General features: G+C 42.6%; 1 protein-coding gene across 1 annotated transcript; it reads left to right on the top strand.

Annotated features, from left to right (window-relative positions):
- Positions 1 to 4170: 4170 nt before the first annotated feature.
- On the top strand, positions 4171 to 13290 carry HEBP2 (heme binding protein 2). Its single transcript, XM_044290553.1, has 6 exons — positions 4171 to 4289; positions 4505 to 4538; positions 4644 to 4724; positions 9501 to 9639; positions 11181 to 11361; positions 12600 to 13290. The coding sequence occupies exons 3-6, from the start codon at positions 4650 to 4652 to the stop codon at positions 12775 to 12777; spliced, it is 573 nt and encodes a 190-aa protein (XP_044146488.1). The 5' UTR covers positions 4171 to 4289; positions 4505 to 4538; positions 4644 to 4649; the 3' UTR covers positions 12778 to 13290.
- The last annotated feature ends 5448 nt before the right edge of the window (positions 13291 to 18738 follow it).

Here is an 18738-nt window from a genome sequence, read left to right as displayed (position 1 = left end):
ACTGCAGGAGGGAATGGTAAGGCATGGTGCACCTCAATGGGAAAGAATCCCAGAGTGTCAGGGTTTGCAGTAGACCAGTGTGCTTCCATGCTGAGGAAAGGCCTAAGCTAGCTGATCTTCTCTCTCAGAAAGCTGGCTTGCTCCCGGTCCAAAGGGCTGCAGACCCAAGGTCTGTGGCAAAGAATCTCTGTCTCAGTGTCTTCTTCTAGTCATTCACACTATCTGGAAGACTCTCCTACTGAACACTAGTCCCAGTCTGTAGACAACTAAGAGCTCTGGCTGCTCTCCTTTTTATAGTTTCTAACTGAACTAGAACTTTGTAGTGGGATGAGTGGAGAAGCACCGCCTAACACACACGGTTGTAATTTTAGTCTGCCATACACTTGTATTGAGCCTCAATACGAGTCAATGGGAATAGCTAAGCAGTTTTCAGCTTTAAACAACACTCTAGACAGAGTTTAACCAGTCAAAGGTTTACTGTGTCTGTCATATAGTAACTGTGGAAAATTAGCTTCTCAATGCAGTCTCTCAGTATTTGATAGCTGTGTATTAATCCTTTTTGCAGTGCAGATACAGTATAATAACAGAGAAAATGAGCAGGATATATTACAATAAACTTATAAAATACTGTTCAACGATGTAAAATAGTTTGAATGTAAAAAAAAAGGCACAACTCATGGTGTCCATTAACCCTTCAAAGTGCAATAAAGTAGGGAGTTGATGCCTTTGCATAAGGGCTAATGTCCACACATGTCCATACTCTAAAGTACCCTTGCTGCAGGCCACTAAACTTAGTGGAACAGTTGACAGAAAACTTGAATGTTGAAAAATAAGGTAAATACACTCATTGACAAGAAGCACACCAAGAAGGAGTTGTTGGAATTGAATGAAACTATACATTTATAACTTTAATGATGATATATGTGATTACAATATTAGAGAGAAAGGATAAGTTTATTGTCCATGGGGTCATGAAACAGGATATTTGCTGGAAAAACAGTATGGTTGTCAGCACATAAACAACCAAGCATGCAGCTTGCCATTGTGCCAAGGACACTGTGATTATTGTTCAGTGTTCTCGTCATCATTCTCATGTGGGCTGCAATGAGCATCAGCCTCATCTCCTAGCTGTGCCTATGAAAACTACATGTCGCACTCTAACACTAACTCCTCTTTATCCTCCTCCACTTCTTCCTGCAGGTGCAGGTCTTCTACAGTCAGATGTCAGCAATCAAGAATTTTTTTTTCTACCATCCCTTGTTGCATTCTTTGATCCAACATTAAGATCAGGGAAATGAATAGCATCATTGATGTTATTGTTGTCCCAACTCAAATCTGGTGACCTTTTCAAAATGCCTAAGTACATGACACATGTCACTGAACTGCAACTGTCTGAGCTCAACATAAAACATACTCCATGCTGTAGTGGTCTAGTGCATGATGTAATTATTGATTGCTTTGTGCTACTCATACAGATGCTCCAGCTAATGCAAATGAAATTCCAGCAATTACAATATCACAGCTCAGGCAGGGCAAAGACAGACTGTTCTGTCTCTGCAAGTCCCGAAGCAATAGCATAAGAACGGCTAAAATGCACACAATACGTGCACAATAATTTTGCAAGCCACAATACGTTTTAAAAAATGTTACACCATCAAATGTATGGTGTGCACCATGCAAGGAGCATGTGTTTTATTCCCCAAATGCAGGGCAACCATGATGTTCCTGCTATTGTCTCTCACTGTGTTTCCCAGTTGTAGTTAGCAGGGAGATATCCAATAGGAAATGTTCTGTTTGATGCACAATAGTAACTGAACTGCAGTGTGACAGTTGTAACTCACCATGGCAACACTTCAGTTTACACATATGAAACAAAGGAGGAGGAACCAATCCTCGTTCAGTTTAGGATTGGGGAATGTACATTGAGGAAGACTGGGAGGCAGTGGACAAGCACCTGGTGAGGGAACCAGACCTGCACAAACATGGAGGTGTCAGTAGTACCTAGCCTTGTGGCAGTGCTGCATAATCACCCCTAGTGTGCAACACTTTGACCCAGTAGGCTCTGAAAGACCCTGGCTATAACAGCTGCTCTATTTGTTGATGGTGGCGTGCACTTTGCCACATAGCAACAATTTTGAAGAGAGGCAGGTACAGCTACAGTATTTTTGAGAAATAAGATTGGCTAAGTATCTTCCATTAAGGCATATTATGAGTTACATAAAGGCAGTGCGATCCATTAAGTGGTACAGCAGTGTAGGCAACATGGCCAGGTGGGAGTTCAGTTTGCACATAACCAGATTACTGTGCAGGAATTGTTGTTCCTGCTTACACATTCTATTGTAGATTACTGACAATGGAGTGGAGGAGGAGTAAAAGGAGCAGTAGCTAATGATGTTGATAGTGATAATGATGACAATGTGGCCTGGTTATTAGAATAACGAAGAGGAGAAGGACAGTCTTACTCACATTACTGGTAAGTTTGATTTTCCCATATGAGCCTATGATGCCAAATCATGAGTTGAAGGAGAGCCATAGTTCCTACCTTGGTACATAAATGGTCACATCTTGTTCTCTGTATACAGAATATGCACACAATGATTTTGTTGTCCAGCATTGTTGTGAAAAATACCCTCATGGGACATATGGGCACAAAGCTGCCATCACTCAAGCTTGCTCTTTTTCAACCCTCCTCCAACAACAGCAGTGACATCAGCACAAAATCATTATCGTGATTATGATCAAACCTGCCATTTTTCTCAGAGTGCAATTTATCGTGGCTCCTTGCCTTCCTCACGATTCCCAACTCTATATTTGCCTTGAGTGCTACTACCACCACTGATACTAATGCCCCTACCACCGCCTTCAGGGCTACAAATGCTACAACTACCACTAGCAACAAAGTTATGCATTTCTATCATAATGTCCTTCTACTCTGCTCAAACCTCCTTCTCAAGCAGTGCAAATTCTGTACATAGGAGTTACCGTACAATTAATCAACAGGAACACTATCTGGAATATCTTTCTTTGCACCCAGCATGTTTACTAACCCCTCCTAGTGGGTGCCTTCTTTTCTCCTAAGAGTAAAGACAGAAATGCTTCTGTTGGGGCTCAAATTAAGAGCCAATTCATGCGACTGTGAATGATTTGTGGCTTTTGTGTGCTTCTGGGTCAGTGCGGCCATGCACCAAAAGACAGGACATATCCAATCTTTGTCCACAACATGCAGATCACGGAGCCGTTATAGCACAGCGATACAAGGTGCACATGGCTGGTGTTTTATGGTAATATGACACAGGTGTTTTGTCTTACATTACCCCATCCATTGACACTGTCTTTTACCAGATATTTCAATTTTAACTTTGGTTAACAAGAAAAACAATCAGAAGTCAAACATTCTCTCCATCCACAGAAAGTGCACTTTTATGCACAAAACTCTGATGAACTGATGCGTTTTTTAAAATAAACTTAAAAAAATGAAAACCGTCATTGTCAAAGTCCAAATGAGGGTCTGGAAGCCTCACTGAGGCAGGCTGACTGTATCCTTACATGTTGTAATTCTCTGTAAAATGACTGGCAGCCTGACTGCACTCAATAACACATCTCACCCCCTTCATCTTTGCTGGGCCTGCTGTGTCCTGTGGTTTGCCATCCCCTTGATTTGTATGAACCGTTGTCTTCGTACATGTGCACTCTTTTAGATGCCAATATCACGGTTCTCTGACAGATTATAATGTAACAATTAGTCTGAGTGGTAATGTTGCTGTTAGGAGGATACTGTGTACAGTATGTTTCCCCCTAGTTTGCTACAAGTCAAACACGTTTCGTAACTAACATTGTTCTTCCATCAGTGGCTATAATAATAAATGGACTCTTACAGAAGGGAGCAAACCCTCATACTGCTGTGTGAACAGAAAAATAAAAAAGTTATGACCATGGGAAGGCAGGGAGTTCAAAATGAAAATGCAAAAATGGAAATCGCCTGGGGCTGAAAGAGTTAATATATACAGTATGTACCAGTGCTGCCTTATAAATCCTAAATGACAAAGAGACGTCATAGAATGGTGTAGGCAACCAGCACTTCTAGCCCAAAAAATGTGTTATGCGTGTAACGCCCACCAGCGTGTAGAGTGGGACACGCCTGAAGTCATATCTGTTACAAAACCACATCTTACTTAACCAGACCAACACAAAGAGCTCATGTAACACACTCGGCGCACTGGCCCCACCCGGCAGCCTCCAGTATAAAACCAGAGGAACCAGCTCTCAGCAACTGCAGAGACTAAGCAGAGGTCTGTATGTGGCTTCCCTCATTTGAGATAAGGGATGTATGAATTCTGCAGAATGAAGTTAGCATAAAATTCTGACTTGCGTGTGAAGATAATTGCGTGTATGTGTGTAGTTCGTGTTATGCTTGGTCTATATGAATACATTTGGTACAAATGTTTGTACTGTTGAATTACAATGCTGCATTACCTGACACTGTTATTTATCTGCCTATGTTCAGATCACTCAGGACAGAGACACCTTCCTACTATTTGGTAAGAGAATGATTTCACTGAATACTCCTGTTTATTTTCCATTGTCCTATAGACTGTGGTAGGTTGGGTGATGTTAGTGATATCACATTCCTGTTCTTTTTACAGTGAACAATGCTGAAGACTGTGAAACAAGTTTTATTTTCATCTGGAATTCAAATGGCTAATTGGACAGCAATTGAAACTACGGTATAGTCCATTATTCTTCTGTTTTTCTAAAGAGGTTGTTGAAGTTCACAATTTTTTTTTTCCCATGGCACCGGGTTTAAAATAAAAGATCATTATGTACTTACCCACCTGTTTCTCCTGCACATTTCGTAGCACAGCCTATTAAGCTAGAAGAAAGGGAAAGCGGGGATAGGCGACCGCTTAGGGCACCACATGACAGCAAGTTGTTAGGGACTGGAAAATGGAAAAAATGTCCCTCACAGCGCTGCTAAGTTTAAAGGGTAACTGTCATTTTTTTTATTTTATTTGCTAGTTTATTAGAGCTAGGCATGTATACCTGAGTTAGTCTGTCAACGATTGCCAAAAAATCTGTAATTACTTTATAATAACAGTTTTTATTAATGTCCTCTGTCCCTTTCCACTGCTCCCTTAAAAGACAGTTGCTATGGCTTGTCTGTCTCTGGCTAAGAAGACAGGAAGACAGAGGGGCGGTCCTTCACACGTGCAGGCATGCAGCCTGCATTAGGCTTCAGAGTGAGGAGGCGTGTCTCTGAGTAATCCAATCTGATTGGCTTGCAGGGAGCTGCTGGCTACAGCAAGTGTATATGGGAAGTGAGGGAAAGCAGTTTTGGCCTCTGAGAACTGGCAGAGGAGCCACATTGAGAAGGTCCTCATAATGTAAATGTTTAAACAGCCGTAACTAATGGAAAAACTCAAGGCAAACCGTGGTATGTGAAGAAACTAAAGATTGCTTCATGCATAATGCTGCTGCAGCAGTAACATATGCTAAAAAAAACTTCTCACGAAAACATGACAGTTACCCTTTAATTTATAAGGCTTCCTTCTCTCTCTGTGTTCTGTGTGGAGCAATCTCAGCTCCAACTGTGCTTCTGGCAGATATAATCACTATTTATGAGAGGCACAAGGGCCCTGTGCAGGCAGTTTAATATCTGGCGCCATAGAGGCGCACTTGTCCTAATCTCAGCAATTGCAATTAAATCACACAGAAGCACTGAGGAATCGTAGCACCGGGGAAGGGGCCACCCCTTTACCAATGAGCACTTCCTTCCTGAGATTGACAGAAGTGCTCATTGGTTGTTTCACTGACCAATGACCATTCAGATAGTAAGGGAGGCACAGATTGGTTTGTGTGGTGCTTTGGAGAAAGGTCCTTTACACACTGAATGGGTGCACCACTCATCCTCCCTCCTCCACCAGTTAGCAGTTCCTTCCCCCTGCCGTGTGTGTGTGCCTATATTAAAATGCACCTCTGTGCTGTGTGCGTGTAAGTCAAAGTAAACGTGTAATATTGTATTCAGTTGTTTTTTTTTGTTTGTTTTTTGCAATGATAGAGAAGACATTTTTCTTCTGATATAGGCAAATGTGGACCCGGTGCAGTTACTATATTATTGCAACCTCTGGGACTCCAGCTGTTCTGAAACTACAACTCCCAGTATCTTCCTTTCACTTCTATGAGAGTTGCAAGAACAGTCAAGAAAATGTGCATGCTGGGAGTTGTAGCTTCAGAACAGCTAGAGTGCTGAAGGTTGCTGATCCCTAATGTTGTAGGTGTCATATCCTTTTAAAACTTTGACTGGCCTCAATGGTGACGTGTCCCTGAGCACCATGTCACTGCGGCGTCATGTATCACTGAGGCCAGTGATTGAAAAGGTGCATGCGGCCCCGTCGGTGCAGGGACCAGTGTACAGGCGTAGGGACATTAAAAAAAAAGTCCTGGACAACCCCTTTTATGTGGCAGCAAAAGTAGCTGCAACAGTAGCAGCACAGCATGGAACAGTCAATGCAGTTCATGTGTGTGGTTTTGTTGGTCTAGTAGAGTAGTAGTAGTGGCGGCTGTGTAGGGGTAATGGTAGTAGCAGTAGTGGTAATGGAAGTGGCAGTAGGGGGTTTAGCAACAGGAAGTAGCAGCCATATGATATGAAACATGATGGTAGGCAGTGGCATAATGGGGCCGGCGATTAATAGCTACTGTCAGCAATGGCAGATTAATTCATTTGCCTCAGCCTGAGGTATGTGAAAATCCCCATGGATCCATGCCTGATTCATTTTGACAAAAGTGATGTTTTGTACACTGGCAGAGGATAACTTTTTTCGGTTGGGAGTGATGATGCCACCTGCAGTGCTGAAAAGCTTCTCTGAGGTGATACTGGAGGCTGGACAGTATAAAGAAAGCAAACTGGGCCAGTTCAAACTACTGTTCCAGTCTGCCTCACCAGAAGTCCATGGAGTCATGGAACAGGGTACAGTATGTGCCAGGGAAAGGTCATTTAGAAAACAAGGCAATTGTAAACAAGTTGAAAAAATATATATATATTTGACAGCTGGGCAGAAGTACGAATAGTATACAGCAGAATAACATTTTGGTTAAGTCGTGGAACTGAGCGTCATTTCCATAATGATGAGACATTTTTTTATGGACTCCTGCCTGTTCCATGGCCACACATTCATTATGCATATTTCATGAGGGAGCAGAGGACAAGGAGGAGGAGCAGGAGCAGTTTATAATAATGAGGACACTGTACTGTTTGGGAATGTGGCCTGGCTGCTAAAAAGAAAACCAGGAGGAGGACAGACTTGTTCCCATTCAGAATGCTGGCCAGTTCTGTTTTCATGTCGGATCCGGTAATGCCACTTCATGTGCTGCAATAGAGCACTGGTACATATATTTGTGTTTGAACGCCCATGGTTTATTTTAATCCTGCTGATCTTGCACAAGGCTATGGTTTTGTGTGCCAGCCTTGTGGAGAAAAAAAAGCCATTTGAGAGATACTTCCACAGAACTAGCAGCAGCCAAACTTGCCTTAGGTCTGGCACGCTTTGCACCGCAACCCACAGTATCAGTGTCCTCACCCGTTCCAAAATTGACCAAAATAGAAGTGGATTTGGCCCTGCCAGTTATTTGGAAGGCTTTGGATGAATGTTGCCTCCGCTCTTTATTGCCGCCGTCATCACCCTTCCCCGCCATCACCTTTCTCCTCTGATGTCTACTCCTCCTCAGCAACCTGATTTGGCTCCCCAGTCCTGTCCAACACACAAACATCTTCATAGTCCTCACTCTCCCTGCCACTTTTATCAGATTGCAATATGTCATTGTTGGTTTCTTGACCCACTTCCTAATTCCCTGCTCTGTATTTGCTCTGTGCCACTGTTACTACCTTTTTCCCTACTGCTACCACCATGGTTACAAGTGGCACTACTACCGCCACTTACCAACAAAGCTATGTATGGGGTCCCCTGCCTCCACCGGAACCTCCTTCTCATGGAAATCCTAATGCTGATGCTTCTCATACAAGTCATCAACAGGAAGACTTGTAGTTCTGTAGTGCATAGGGTTTTGTTGCCTCTTCTTAGGGAAAAAGAAGCTGGCTCACTAGGAGGGGCAGCGAAAACAGAGAAGATGAAACTGAAAGGCTTCTCTTGGGTTGCAAGGAGAAGTAGCAGGAGGAATGCTGTGACCCCTGGCTATAAAGCATGATGTCTGATGGGAGAAAAAAGCTACATACTCATCCGATTTTTCCTCAATAATAATGTTGCACCACTTGGAAGCCAGGAAGAACTATGGCTCACCACTACTACTACTGGCCAGAAGGCTGGTGCTGCTAATGCTGTTTGCACTACTACCCACATTCTGAATATTGGATGACAAGGCCTGGGTTTTTCTTTTGCTACTCTTCCATGTACCTTATTTTGAGGCCTATAAATGAAAACTAACAGGTTTGGTACACAGATTATTAAACAGTACTAGGAAAAAAAGGCAAGTGTTATTATGTAATTTAAATATATTTAAACACACTGCACACTGGTATTGAAAATTCACAATGGTAACAATTTTGCAGTAAATGTGTTTGCTGTAATGCTGGTACAATGGTGTCTTGCAGTAGTATACAGTGTGTCCCATAACAAAGTGGCATTATTGCAGTATTGCTTTTTTTTACAGTATCAAGCACTAATGTACAATGTGTTCAATAATTTGAGTATAATAATGGTGTTATTGCAGTAAAATGCTTTTGCTATAACACTGAACAGTATCTTGCAGTAATATACAGCACGTTTAATAACACGGGTATAATGCACCAAAAAATATGCATTAGAGATGAGCAAATCAATTTAAAACAAATTGGATTTGTTACAAATTTTCCAAAAATTTGTCTGCCAGACGAATCTGAATTTTTGTCGATTTCTTAGTGCCCAGTGCTAATTAAGCAAACCACAAATGAGCAGACACAAAGTGAAAACATAAAGGGGGAGATTTAGGGCTCTTTCACACAAGCGGATACTGTGCAGGTAATCTGCTGCGTGAAAGAGTGCCAAGCCCCGTTCCGGACAGCAGAGACACAGAGCATTAACATGCTTGATAATGCTCTTTGCCTCTCTGTGATCTTTTTACTACAAATCACAGTGAGATAAAGTTGTCACTGTGATTTTGTAGTAAAAAGGTCACAGAGAGGCACAGAGCATTACCAATTATGTTACTGTTCCATGTCTCTGCTGTCCGGAACGGGGCTTGGCACTCTTTCACGCAGTAGATTCCACGCACAGGATCCGCTTGTGTGAAAAAGCCCTTATATTACCTATATTTCAGACCCCAGGTGCATAGACTGTCAGAAGATGCAGTTAATTTATGATGAGGCATGTCTTTTATCATAAAGGAAGGGTGTATAATGTTTACACCACTTACATACTACTGATCTAATAAGCAACTTCTGATCATTATGTATGAAATCTGCTGTTTATTAATAGAACACCATTATTCATTATAACCACATTTTTCTGTAGTCTACAGATTATGAAATACGACAGTATGAACCTGCAAAGTGGGTAAACACTAAGGTAACGTCTGTGAAAGACTGGGACAGTGCCATCAGCACGGGCTTCATGCGTCTTTTCAACTATATTCAAGGAAACAATGAGAAAAGTAAGTATTGCCAAGATAACTTCCCCTTATAAATTACAGTCTTTACTGAATCTTTTCCCACAAAACGATACATCAATCTGCTTCGCTTCTCCAGCTCTATAACATGCTGCCTGCAGATTGCACTGCATTTTGTGGTGACAGGTCCTCTTTAAAGGATAACTATCGTATATTTTTTTGGGGGGGGATTATTGGATTGTGGTGATTAATATCACCTTGGTGGCCCTATTTCAACTTTTCACTGTGTATTGAATTACCCCTTAATTCCACATTTTTGTTCCCTGTACTACCTACTTCTACCTGTGCTTAAAATAGGGTTGCTAGGCATGGTCCGTCTATGTGTTGAAGGACGGAGGATACAGAAGCACGCAGCGTGCAAGATCAGATTACAGACAGCCAGGGACTGTAAGTAAATGATTAAAGTCAGGTCCTCCCCAGCAGCTGATAACAGTGCACTGTGTGCACTTCTCCCTGTCCCTGCGCTTGGCAGACGCTCCCTCACTCAGCAGACTGGGACAATGCAGAGTTGAAGCAGCTCACAACAGGGAAGGGAGATCTGCCGTCTGCTCAGTGTATTAATGAAAGCAACATGTGGTAAGAGGACCCCTTTGTGCTGCAGAAGATTAACCCTTTAGGGGGGAGGGCTCTGGTTACTGACACTTTCGGGGGGCTATTGTTACTGGCTAGTGAGGGCAGGCAGGATTAGCCTCAGGGTGAGGGCAGTGGCGGCCATCTTAACTGAATAGTGAAATTGCAGTTTTATGCAGACTGGTTGCTAAGGGCTGAATCTTATTAAATCTGGGGTAAGTCAGTCTAATAGTAACTGATTCTGGAATATCATGTTATTAGTAACTACATATATGAAAATTGAAATTAGGGTCTAAATGTGACAGTTATCCTTTAATTCTAAGTTGTATTTTATTTTAACCATAGACTGTGTTTTTAATCATTTGTTTTCTATCGTGAAGAAAGCACAGTCTTGTTTGTTGTTTTTCTTAGGCTATGCACTATTTCCCATACCTTAGACTTTGCTGCATGGTATTGAGTCAGGCCAATCCTCTGTGAGATAGGTACTTCGGCACAAGCCCAATGCTTTCTTAATAGTTTGCTGCTATACATCAGTATAAAATGTATCACACAGATTTCTGACTGTTTAGCACCCAGTATACTGCCTTGCTGTCTGTCATATAATGGTTCCGGCACTGCTGATATTTTAGGTTTTCTATTTCTATAATGGTAGAGAAAAATTGAAAATATCTAGCAGTGAGCTATCCTTTCATTATAGGACCAAGGCTGCATCAAGCGTATGTATGTAAGCAGATGTGAACCTAACTCCCGCTTGATGCAGCCTTGGTTCCATAGTGAAAGGATAGCTCACTGCTAGATATTTTGGTTTGGATGTATCAGTAGTCATACTAAATTTTAAATGAAACTGCAGATGACTGAACAGTATATACAGTTTGCCATATCAATTGAACATGTCTGTATGCCACTTTCTTTGCTGTGATTTTAAAATCTGTCTTTGCGCACCTTGTTTTTTGCAGAAGTAAAAGTTGAGATGACAGCTCCAGTGACCACCTATGTAGAACCTGGCGCGGGCCCAACCTGTGAATCCACCATTACCATTTCATTTTACATTCCTCCAGAGAACCAGGATGATCCACCCACACCTTCTGAGAGCAATGTATTTGTTACAGAAAGACCTGAAACAACAGTTTATGTCCGGTAAAAAGTGTTTTTTTGTCCTGTATTATAATACAATGGAGATTTACTTGTGGCATAGTCTTATTGGATTAGTAACTCATCAATTAGTAGTTTTAAATTTTTGTAATGTTAATTTTATTTGAGAAAATCGACACTTGTACCAATACAGCGCCCATAAACTATAAGATTACTTTCACATGAATGTGAAAAATGGTCTTGTGACATTTAAGTATGGCCATTTTTTCAGAACCACTCAAAGTCTATGGTACTCTTCACGTTGCAGTTTTTGTTTTGTTTTACCGGACAGTCAATAGCAGCTGTCAAAAAATAAGACTGTTATTAACCTTCGTTTAGACAGGAGTTCACCTTCATCTACTTGCATGCGTGGGGACACTCACTACTTACTGGAAGCTGCAGGACCTGACGCTCCCAGTGTTGCGTCAGGTCTGAGGTCAGGGTGTTCAGGTCTAGTCAGTACAAAGATCAGGTAGAGATCAAATGAGGCAGTCAAGGGTCAAATCCAGAAGTCAGTTGGTACACGGTATAGGCAAACATCCTAATGGTGCATTTTTACTAAGAGCCAGAGAGAGCACATTCTACGTGCAATGAGAGGCCTCAGCTTGCAAGGAGAAAGAACAGTGTTACTCCAGCAGCCAGGCCAGCCAGGCAGTGAGAGTGGGACTACAGCAGGGCCAGACCACCGGAGGTGTGAAATCATGGAGTGGGTGAACAAGGAAGCGGCTGTGCCCACCTTGCCGCCATAACAACGTGGCTGTTTCGGGTATAGCATTTCATCTCCATTACATTGAAATGACTGAGCTAGAGGACATTGCTGAGATGGGTGCTGCACTGAGCTTCTATTCGTGTCCTATTGATGGCTTGTTCTGCTGCAAAGAAAATCATTTTCATAGTTTGTGTTCAGTCAAATCACATTCAAATGAAGCTCCTCTTTCATACTCAAAAGGAATCTCTATGGATGCATTTATTTTAAGGAATAGTTAACCTTCTGCTTGAACTTACATTAGAAAGAACTGTGACCACTGAACATGATCACAGAACAAAATTGCATCAATAGCTTCTCATATTCTTACAATTTACAGTATAATATCATTATGAGTAGCATTATTCCATATGTATTGTGCTATATTGTGATTACTGAAGATGAAAGGGATAGGTACGTTGTTCCTTCTCCATGCTTAGAATCCTAGCATAGCACCAAATGCAGCATAATATATGTGCATGCCTTTTTTTCCTTATAGATCTTTTGGAGGGTTTACGAATGGAGCAAAAAACCAAGAACAAATGTTGAAGCTATCAGAATGTCTAAAACGAGATGGAAAGGCGTTTGATGAGAACAATTTCTACACTGCTGGCTATGACAGCCCGTTTAAGCTTCTAAATCGACACAATGAGGTGTGGTTGATAGCAAAGCAGTGACGGACTACTTTATGAAGAGCCATAGTGCGTGTTAAATAGACTTACATGTGTGTTTATGAGAAGGGGCTCCTGAAATCTATGGGCCTTCATTGTTACATTTTTCAGTATGAAAAGTTCATTGCCCGAAAAAAAGGGTATTGAAATTGTTAATAGGGGTATCTTGAATCATTGCTAATGATGGTCAAATAAGTATGCTGTTACTTGGAATTTCTAGGTGCATGGGAAAACAGAAGCCTCCTAGATTTGATGGTTAGTGCTGACTGTGGCATCTATGTAGTTAGACAAAGGGAGGGTCCCTCATCTGTTACCCCATTGGCACGCTGTATTGCGATCATGGGTTGCAATGGCAGCCAGAGGCCTAAAATAAGCCTTTACGCCAACCACAGCTATATTATTGACAGGCAGCAATGACTTGGTATACTGAATAGGGATCGACCGATTTTTTAGGTCCGATACCGATAATTTGCGAACTTTTAGGCCGATAGCCGATAATTTATACCGATATTATGTGAATTTTCATTTTTGAAAAAAATAAAATAAAATTCCTGCTGAAAATGAATGTTTATTGCTAATGTGTATTATATTTTTTTTTGTAAATCTTTCTTTTTCATTTATACTTAATATTTTGGTGTGTTTTTTTATTTTATTTTACTAACTTTTAGCCCCCTTAGGGACTAGAACCCTTGTCCTATTTACCCTGATAGAGCTCTATCAGGGTGAATAGGAGCTCACGCTGTCCCTGCTGCTCTGTGCACACAGCAGCATGGAGCTTACTATGGCAGCCAGGGCTTCAGTAGCGTCTTGGCTGCCATGGTAACCGATCAGAGCCCCAGGCTTACACTGCTGGGGCTCCGATCGGAGGAGCAGGGGAGAGGGGATCCTGTGGCCACTGCCACCAATGATTAATACTGGGGGGGGGGGGGGGCGCACTGCGCCACCAATGTTGTTAATACTGGGGTGGGGGTGGGGAACCGCGGGCGCACTGCGCCACCAATGATTAATACTGGGGGGCGGGGGGGCGCACTGCCCCACCAATGAAGAGAAATCTCTCATTCATTCATATACAGGAGGCGGGAGCTGGCTGCAGAATCACATAGCCGGTTCCCGACCTCCATGAGAATTAGCTGCGATCCGCGGCACCTGAGGGGTTAACTACCGTAGATCGCAGCTATTGCTCATAGAGGTCGGGAGCCGGCTATGTCATTCTGCAGCCAGCTCCCGCCTCCTGACCTGTATATGAATTAATGAGAGACTTATCTTCATTGGTGGCGCAGTGGCCATAGCTCCTCTTGTCCCCTGTCCTCCCATTGGTGGCAGCGGCAGCAGCAGCACAGGGGGGAGGGAGACACTGCTCCCTTCTCCCCTATGCTGCAGAGGGAACACGGAGAGCGCTGTCAGCAGCGCGATCTGTGTTCCCAATACGTTATCGGAATATCGGCAAAATAAATGCCGATACCGATAACAGTCAAAATCCTCAATATCGGCCGATAATATCGGTAAAACCGATAATCGGTCGATCCCTAATACTGAGCATAGCAAAATCATTATATAATTCATCAATAGATCGCCTAGTAAGACCTAAAAATAAAAAATATTTTTATATTCTAAAGAGGTAAAAAAATACACATATATAATGTATTACTGAAATTGTAGTTACTTGCATAATAAAGTTATGCCACAAAAAATAATGATGAAATTGCTGTTTTTTCCATTCCCCAAGTGAATAAAAGCTATATGTAACCCAAAATTGTACCATTTAAAAGTGCAACTCAAGCTGCAAACAAAACAATATATAAGCAACGTATAGCTGCTACACTTTTGGCCAAATAATAAAATTAGGTTAGCTTCACACTAGCACTAAACAGTCTCAAAAATCATCTAGTTGAGGAACAGCGTGCCAGAGTTCATTGTTGTTGATTTGAACAGCCTGCCGAAATGGTTTAGCGCTAGTATGAAACTAGCCTTATGGCTCTCTTAATATGGTGATGCAAAATGAAGAAAATCTATCAAATCAGGCCTGGTAATGAAGCTGAAGGGGATGGGTAAACCCTCCGGTAATGAATTTTGTAATGGTTTGGTGAAGCTCCAACTTGTATGAGAAATAGATCTGCTTTATTTTCTAGAAGTAGTGGCATTCTTGCCCTGGGACTGGCATTTATCCTCAGTGACTCAAGTCAATGGGGCTAAGCTGAAATAGTAGGCACAACCCATGGACATTACTCTACTGTATAATGTCAGGAAATGCAAGTACAAAAAAGAGAACTATCCTGCAAACTCTAATGCAGCCATCTTTAGAACCAAGGCAGAACCTCCTTTCGTGACTGAACACTATTGTTTGCCATTGATGGCTGCATTAGAGTTCACAGGGGGGCTGGAGAGCACCAGAGACACACACCAAGATAAACTCCAAGTGTCATGGTGTGGGGCACCATTATCTACCATGGTCATTCCCAGATGGTATTCATAGAGGGAACATTGACTAGCCTTGAGTATGTCCATGACATTGTGGAACCAGTCCTACAGCCTTTTTGACAAGAGACGTTGTGTTTCAACATGATAACCCTCATCCACACACTGCCTGCACTACACAATGTGCTCTTCAGGGTATCCAGCAGTTCCCCTGTCCAGCTTGATCACTAGATCTCTCCCCCATTAACAATGTCTGGAATTGGATGGGTCGATGGATCTCTCGTATTGAGCAGACAAACACCTTGGGTCCAAGTTGAAAGAGCTTGGAATGACATACCTCAGGAGGGTATCTAGCATATGTATGACAGTTGCCATGCCAGATTCTTAGCCTATATCACTGCAAAGAATTATACCTCCCAGTATGACCCTGCCTCAAAATATACTTTGCTGCAGAACTTAAAATAAAGGGTGCACCAACTTGGTTGTGTGATCATTGACCAAGCACCATTAGCACTTTGTCAGTCTCAGCTAAATTGCATTTAAAGGGGTTTTCCAAAACATTTATATTGATGATCTATCCTCTGGATAGGTTATCAGTATTTGATCAGTGGGGGTCTGACACCCAGGCCTCCACAATCAGCTGTTTGAGAAAGCACCAGCACTCACAGTAGCGCCTCAGCCTTCTTGCAGCTTAGCCTAGGCCATGTCACATCATGTACATCGGTCACGTGGCCTAGGTGCAGCTCAGCATAATTGAAGTGAATGTCTGGTGCCCTGCTCGGTGAACTGAGAGAAGGCTACTTGCGAGGGCAGTAGGGATCCTGGGTGTCGGACCCCATTGATCAGATACTAATGACCTATCCTTCATTTTCAGGTAATGTACTTTATCTGCAATGTGGCCGTGCCCATCGCTAAGCTGTTCTCTCTTAGTCCAGGGAGAGACTCTGAGCACGTCATTACCTAACTGAAGTAAGTAGGTGGTGATGAAATCCAGCCCCTAGTCCTGGACATGTGCTCATAACAAAGCGTCCAGCGCTGCATTCACATGCACCAGAACTGGGGGCTGTGTGGGGCAGTGGATGGGTCAGGTGAACTGCGTTTTCGATCTAGAGATACAGACACAGCAGGCAAATAAAGTATATTAGAACATTAAAACTGTGAGTAAAGTGGGTTTCATGATCTTAAGTTAATTTTGCCTTGACAACCCATTTAATTGAACTGTTAGTTAAAATGATTCCCCATGCTAGTCGTTTATAATTAGTATAAACAGCATAATGTTTTAGTTTCATGAAAGAAAACTGTAAAGAGCCACTAGAGGGCGTACACAAACAACGTCTTAACCTCTGTGCTGTAGATTATGCATTGGATCAATCACAGAGCAGCAGCTTTTACTGTAAGTAATATTAAGATACCTGACAATGCATTCATATGTTAATATGTTAAATAATAAGACTGCAAGTATTTGTGACAAATCAATTTACCTGCATTTTGGGCCGTGTATGAATATTTAGAAATTGAAAAAACAATAAAAATGGACTGCCACGTTGTTACAACCCCTTTCTATATAGAAAAGTTCAGACTTAAACATCAGGAGGATCCAACGATCAGGACACCCAACTATTTGCAAGTAATTACTGCTCTGGAGGCGGACACCAAAACGCTTAGATTTTTTTGATGTCCGTCTGACGATGCAATGTAAGTCAATGGGGACGGATCCGTTTTCACTGACACAATAAGGTGCAATTGAAAACGGATCCGCCTCCCATTGACTTTCAGTGTAAGTCAAAACGGATCCGTTTGCATTTTTTATTTTTTTTTGTTCATGGTTGTGCAAACTGATCAGTTCTGAACGGATTCAATCGTTTGCATTATAGGTGTGGATCCGTCTGTGCAGATACCAGATGGATCCGCACCTAACGCAGGTGTGAAAGTAGCCTAAGATGGTCAGCTCAGTAGCAGACCTCACCCCTAATGTTTTAGATGGTCACCAGCAGGCCCTCGCTCCTAATGTTTTTGAGGGTCACCAGCAGGCCATCAATCATAATTTTTCAAGGGTGTGTATGATGCCCTCCTTTATGTGTAATAAAGGGTGTATTGGAGTCCCACTATCTGAACAATTGTACCACAATGTGAATGAGGCCCTCCCTTATGTGATATACAGGTTGTATCGGAGTGCCTCTTCCTTGTAATTTTTGGCAGCACTTGCACTTTATATACAAGTAAATATACAGGAAAGAATGTTTCCTAACAATGTTTACTCTAAAATCGATTTTATCTTCGGTTTTGTGCGTATTGTCAGTCTGTAAAATTGGTGTACTACTCGGACAACATCGTTCCCAGCAGCGACCTGGGAGTCCAAGATGCATCCAGACATCCTCCCCATGTTGTTCCCGAACAATTTCGGTGGCGTTTCCATAAATTTCTGACCTTTTCCTATGAACCATGCACCCTCCCCTCTTTAGAGCAGGGGGTGCCTGGTTTAATGCTCGGGTTCTCCCATTGACCTCTATTATACTCGAGTGCTCGGTAGAGCACCTGAGCATCCCGATGTGTTCGGCCCGAGCCCCTGAGCACCCGAGCACTATGGTGATCAATCAACACTACTGATAAGAGTTGAGGAGCAAAGTGACATACACTGCAGCACCGCATGCTTGTTGGAGAGGCATTTGTTCTGTTCAGAGTCACCAGCGGAGGCAGAGCAGACCCGGGTCGGTGAGATTGTGCATGCACTTGATTACAGTGTTGGCGCCTAGAGACTGAGGCCAGGCCTGTAGTTAGTTAGATAGGATCTCTGTTTGTGTCAGGCCACAAGTGTTGCTATTGTTCATTGCAAGGACTCCTCAATTTGGAGAGCTGATAAAATCCCCACAAACTCAAGCCAGGCTGGCGTTTTGCTCAGAAGGAATACTCAGGCACGTGCTACAGGACCTTTTATGGGAGGGGGAATACTGTAGATCTTTGTAAGATTGTAAGCTGTTGTGCTGCACCGCAGGCTAGCCCATACCACACACCCATACAGTGGTTCTTGTTTTTTAGGGTAATAACAGGTAAGGTGTGGCAGTTTAGTTGTGCCCGTCAGTAGGTAAATTACTGCAATTTCCTCCTGCATCCATCGGAGGGCGCCATGCTGTGCAGCACAAGTGTCTCAGTCTTTGGACTGGGTGTATGTAAATGTATTGTATGTTCCCAGCATTTGTGGTTGTGTTTATTGCCACATTTAAGTAAAAGTCTGTTTTGGCAAAAGCTGCTGTTGGGGTTGCTTTCCTTGTTCGTGACTTCACTGTATCCTGGGGAGGCCACCGCAGTACACAGCTTACAATGGTACCAGTGCATCAATATTTTCAGTTGGTTCTCCTTATAGACAACACCAGAGGAACTAGCAAAGGGTCTAGACCATATTATGTTCCAGACTGTGGCGTTTTGAAAGTCAGCTATATACAACACAGACCTGTGTAGAGCAACCTCTAGGTGCACAGAAGTGACTTGTTGAATTAGACTTTCTCCACTTACAGCTTACGCATCAGAGACCCGGGCGTTAATCAAGTAGCCTTT

Source organism: Bufo gargarizans, chromosome 4, assembly GCF_014858855.1.
Source record: "Bufo gargarizans isolate SCDJY-AF-19 chromosome 4, ASM1485885v1, whole genome shotgun sequence".
In the NCBI taxonomy this organism is placed as follows: domain Eukaryota; kingdom Metazoa; phylum Chordata; class Amphibia; order Anura; family Bufonidae; genus Bufo; species Bufo gargarizans.
The sequence above is the reverse complement of the archived record's forward strand: the minus strand, read 5'-3'. Positions and strand labels throughout refer to the sequence as shown.

Bases quoted from the DNA above. Each gene is read 5' to 3' on its own strand.
- HEBP2 (XM_044290553.1), top strand. From the start codon at position 4,650: ATGCTGAAGACTGTGAAACAAGTTTTATTTTCATCTGGAATTCAAATG. The intron at 4,725-9,500 runs GTATAGTCCATT...ATTTTTCTGTAG, and splicing joins GGACAGCAATTGAAACTACG to TCTACAGATTATGAAATACG. The intron at 11,362-12,599 runs GTAAAAAGTGTT...TTTTCCTTATAG, and splicing joins GAAACAACAGTTTATGTCCG to ATCTTTTGGAGGGTTTACGA.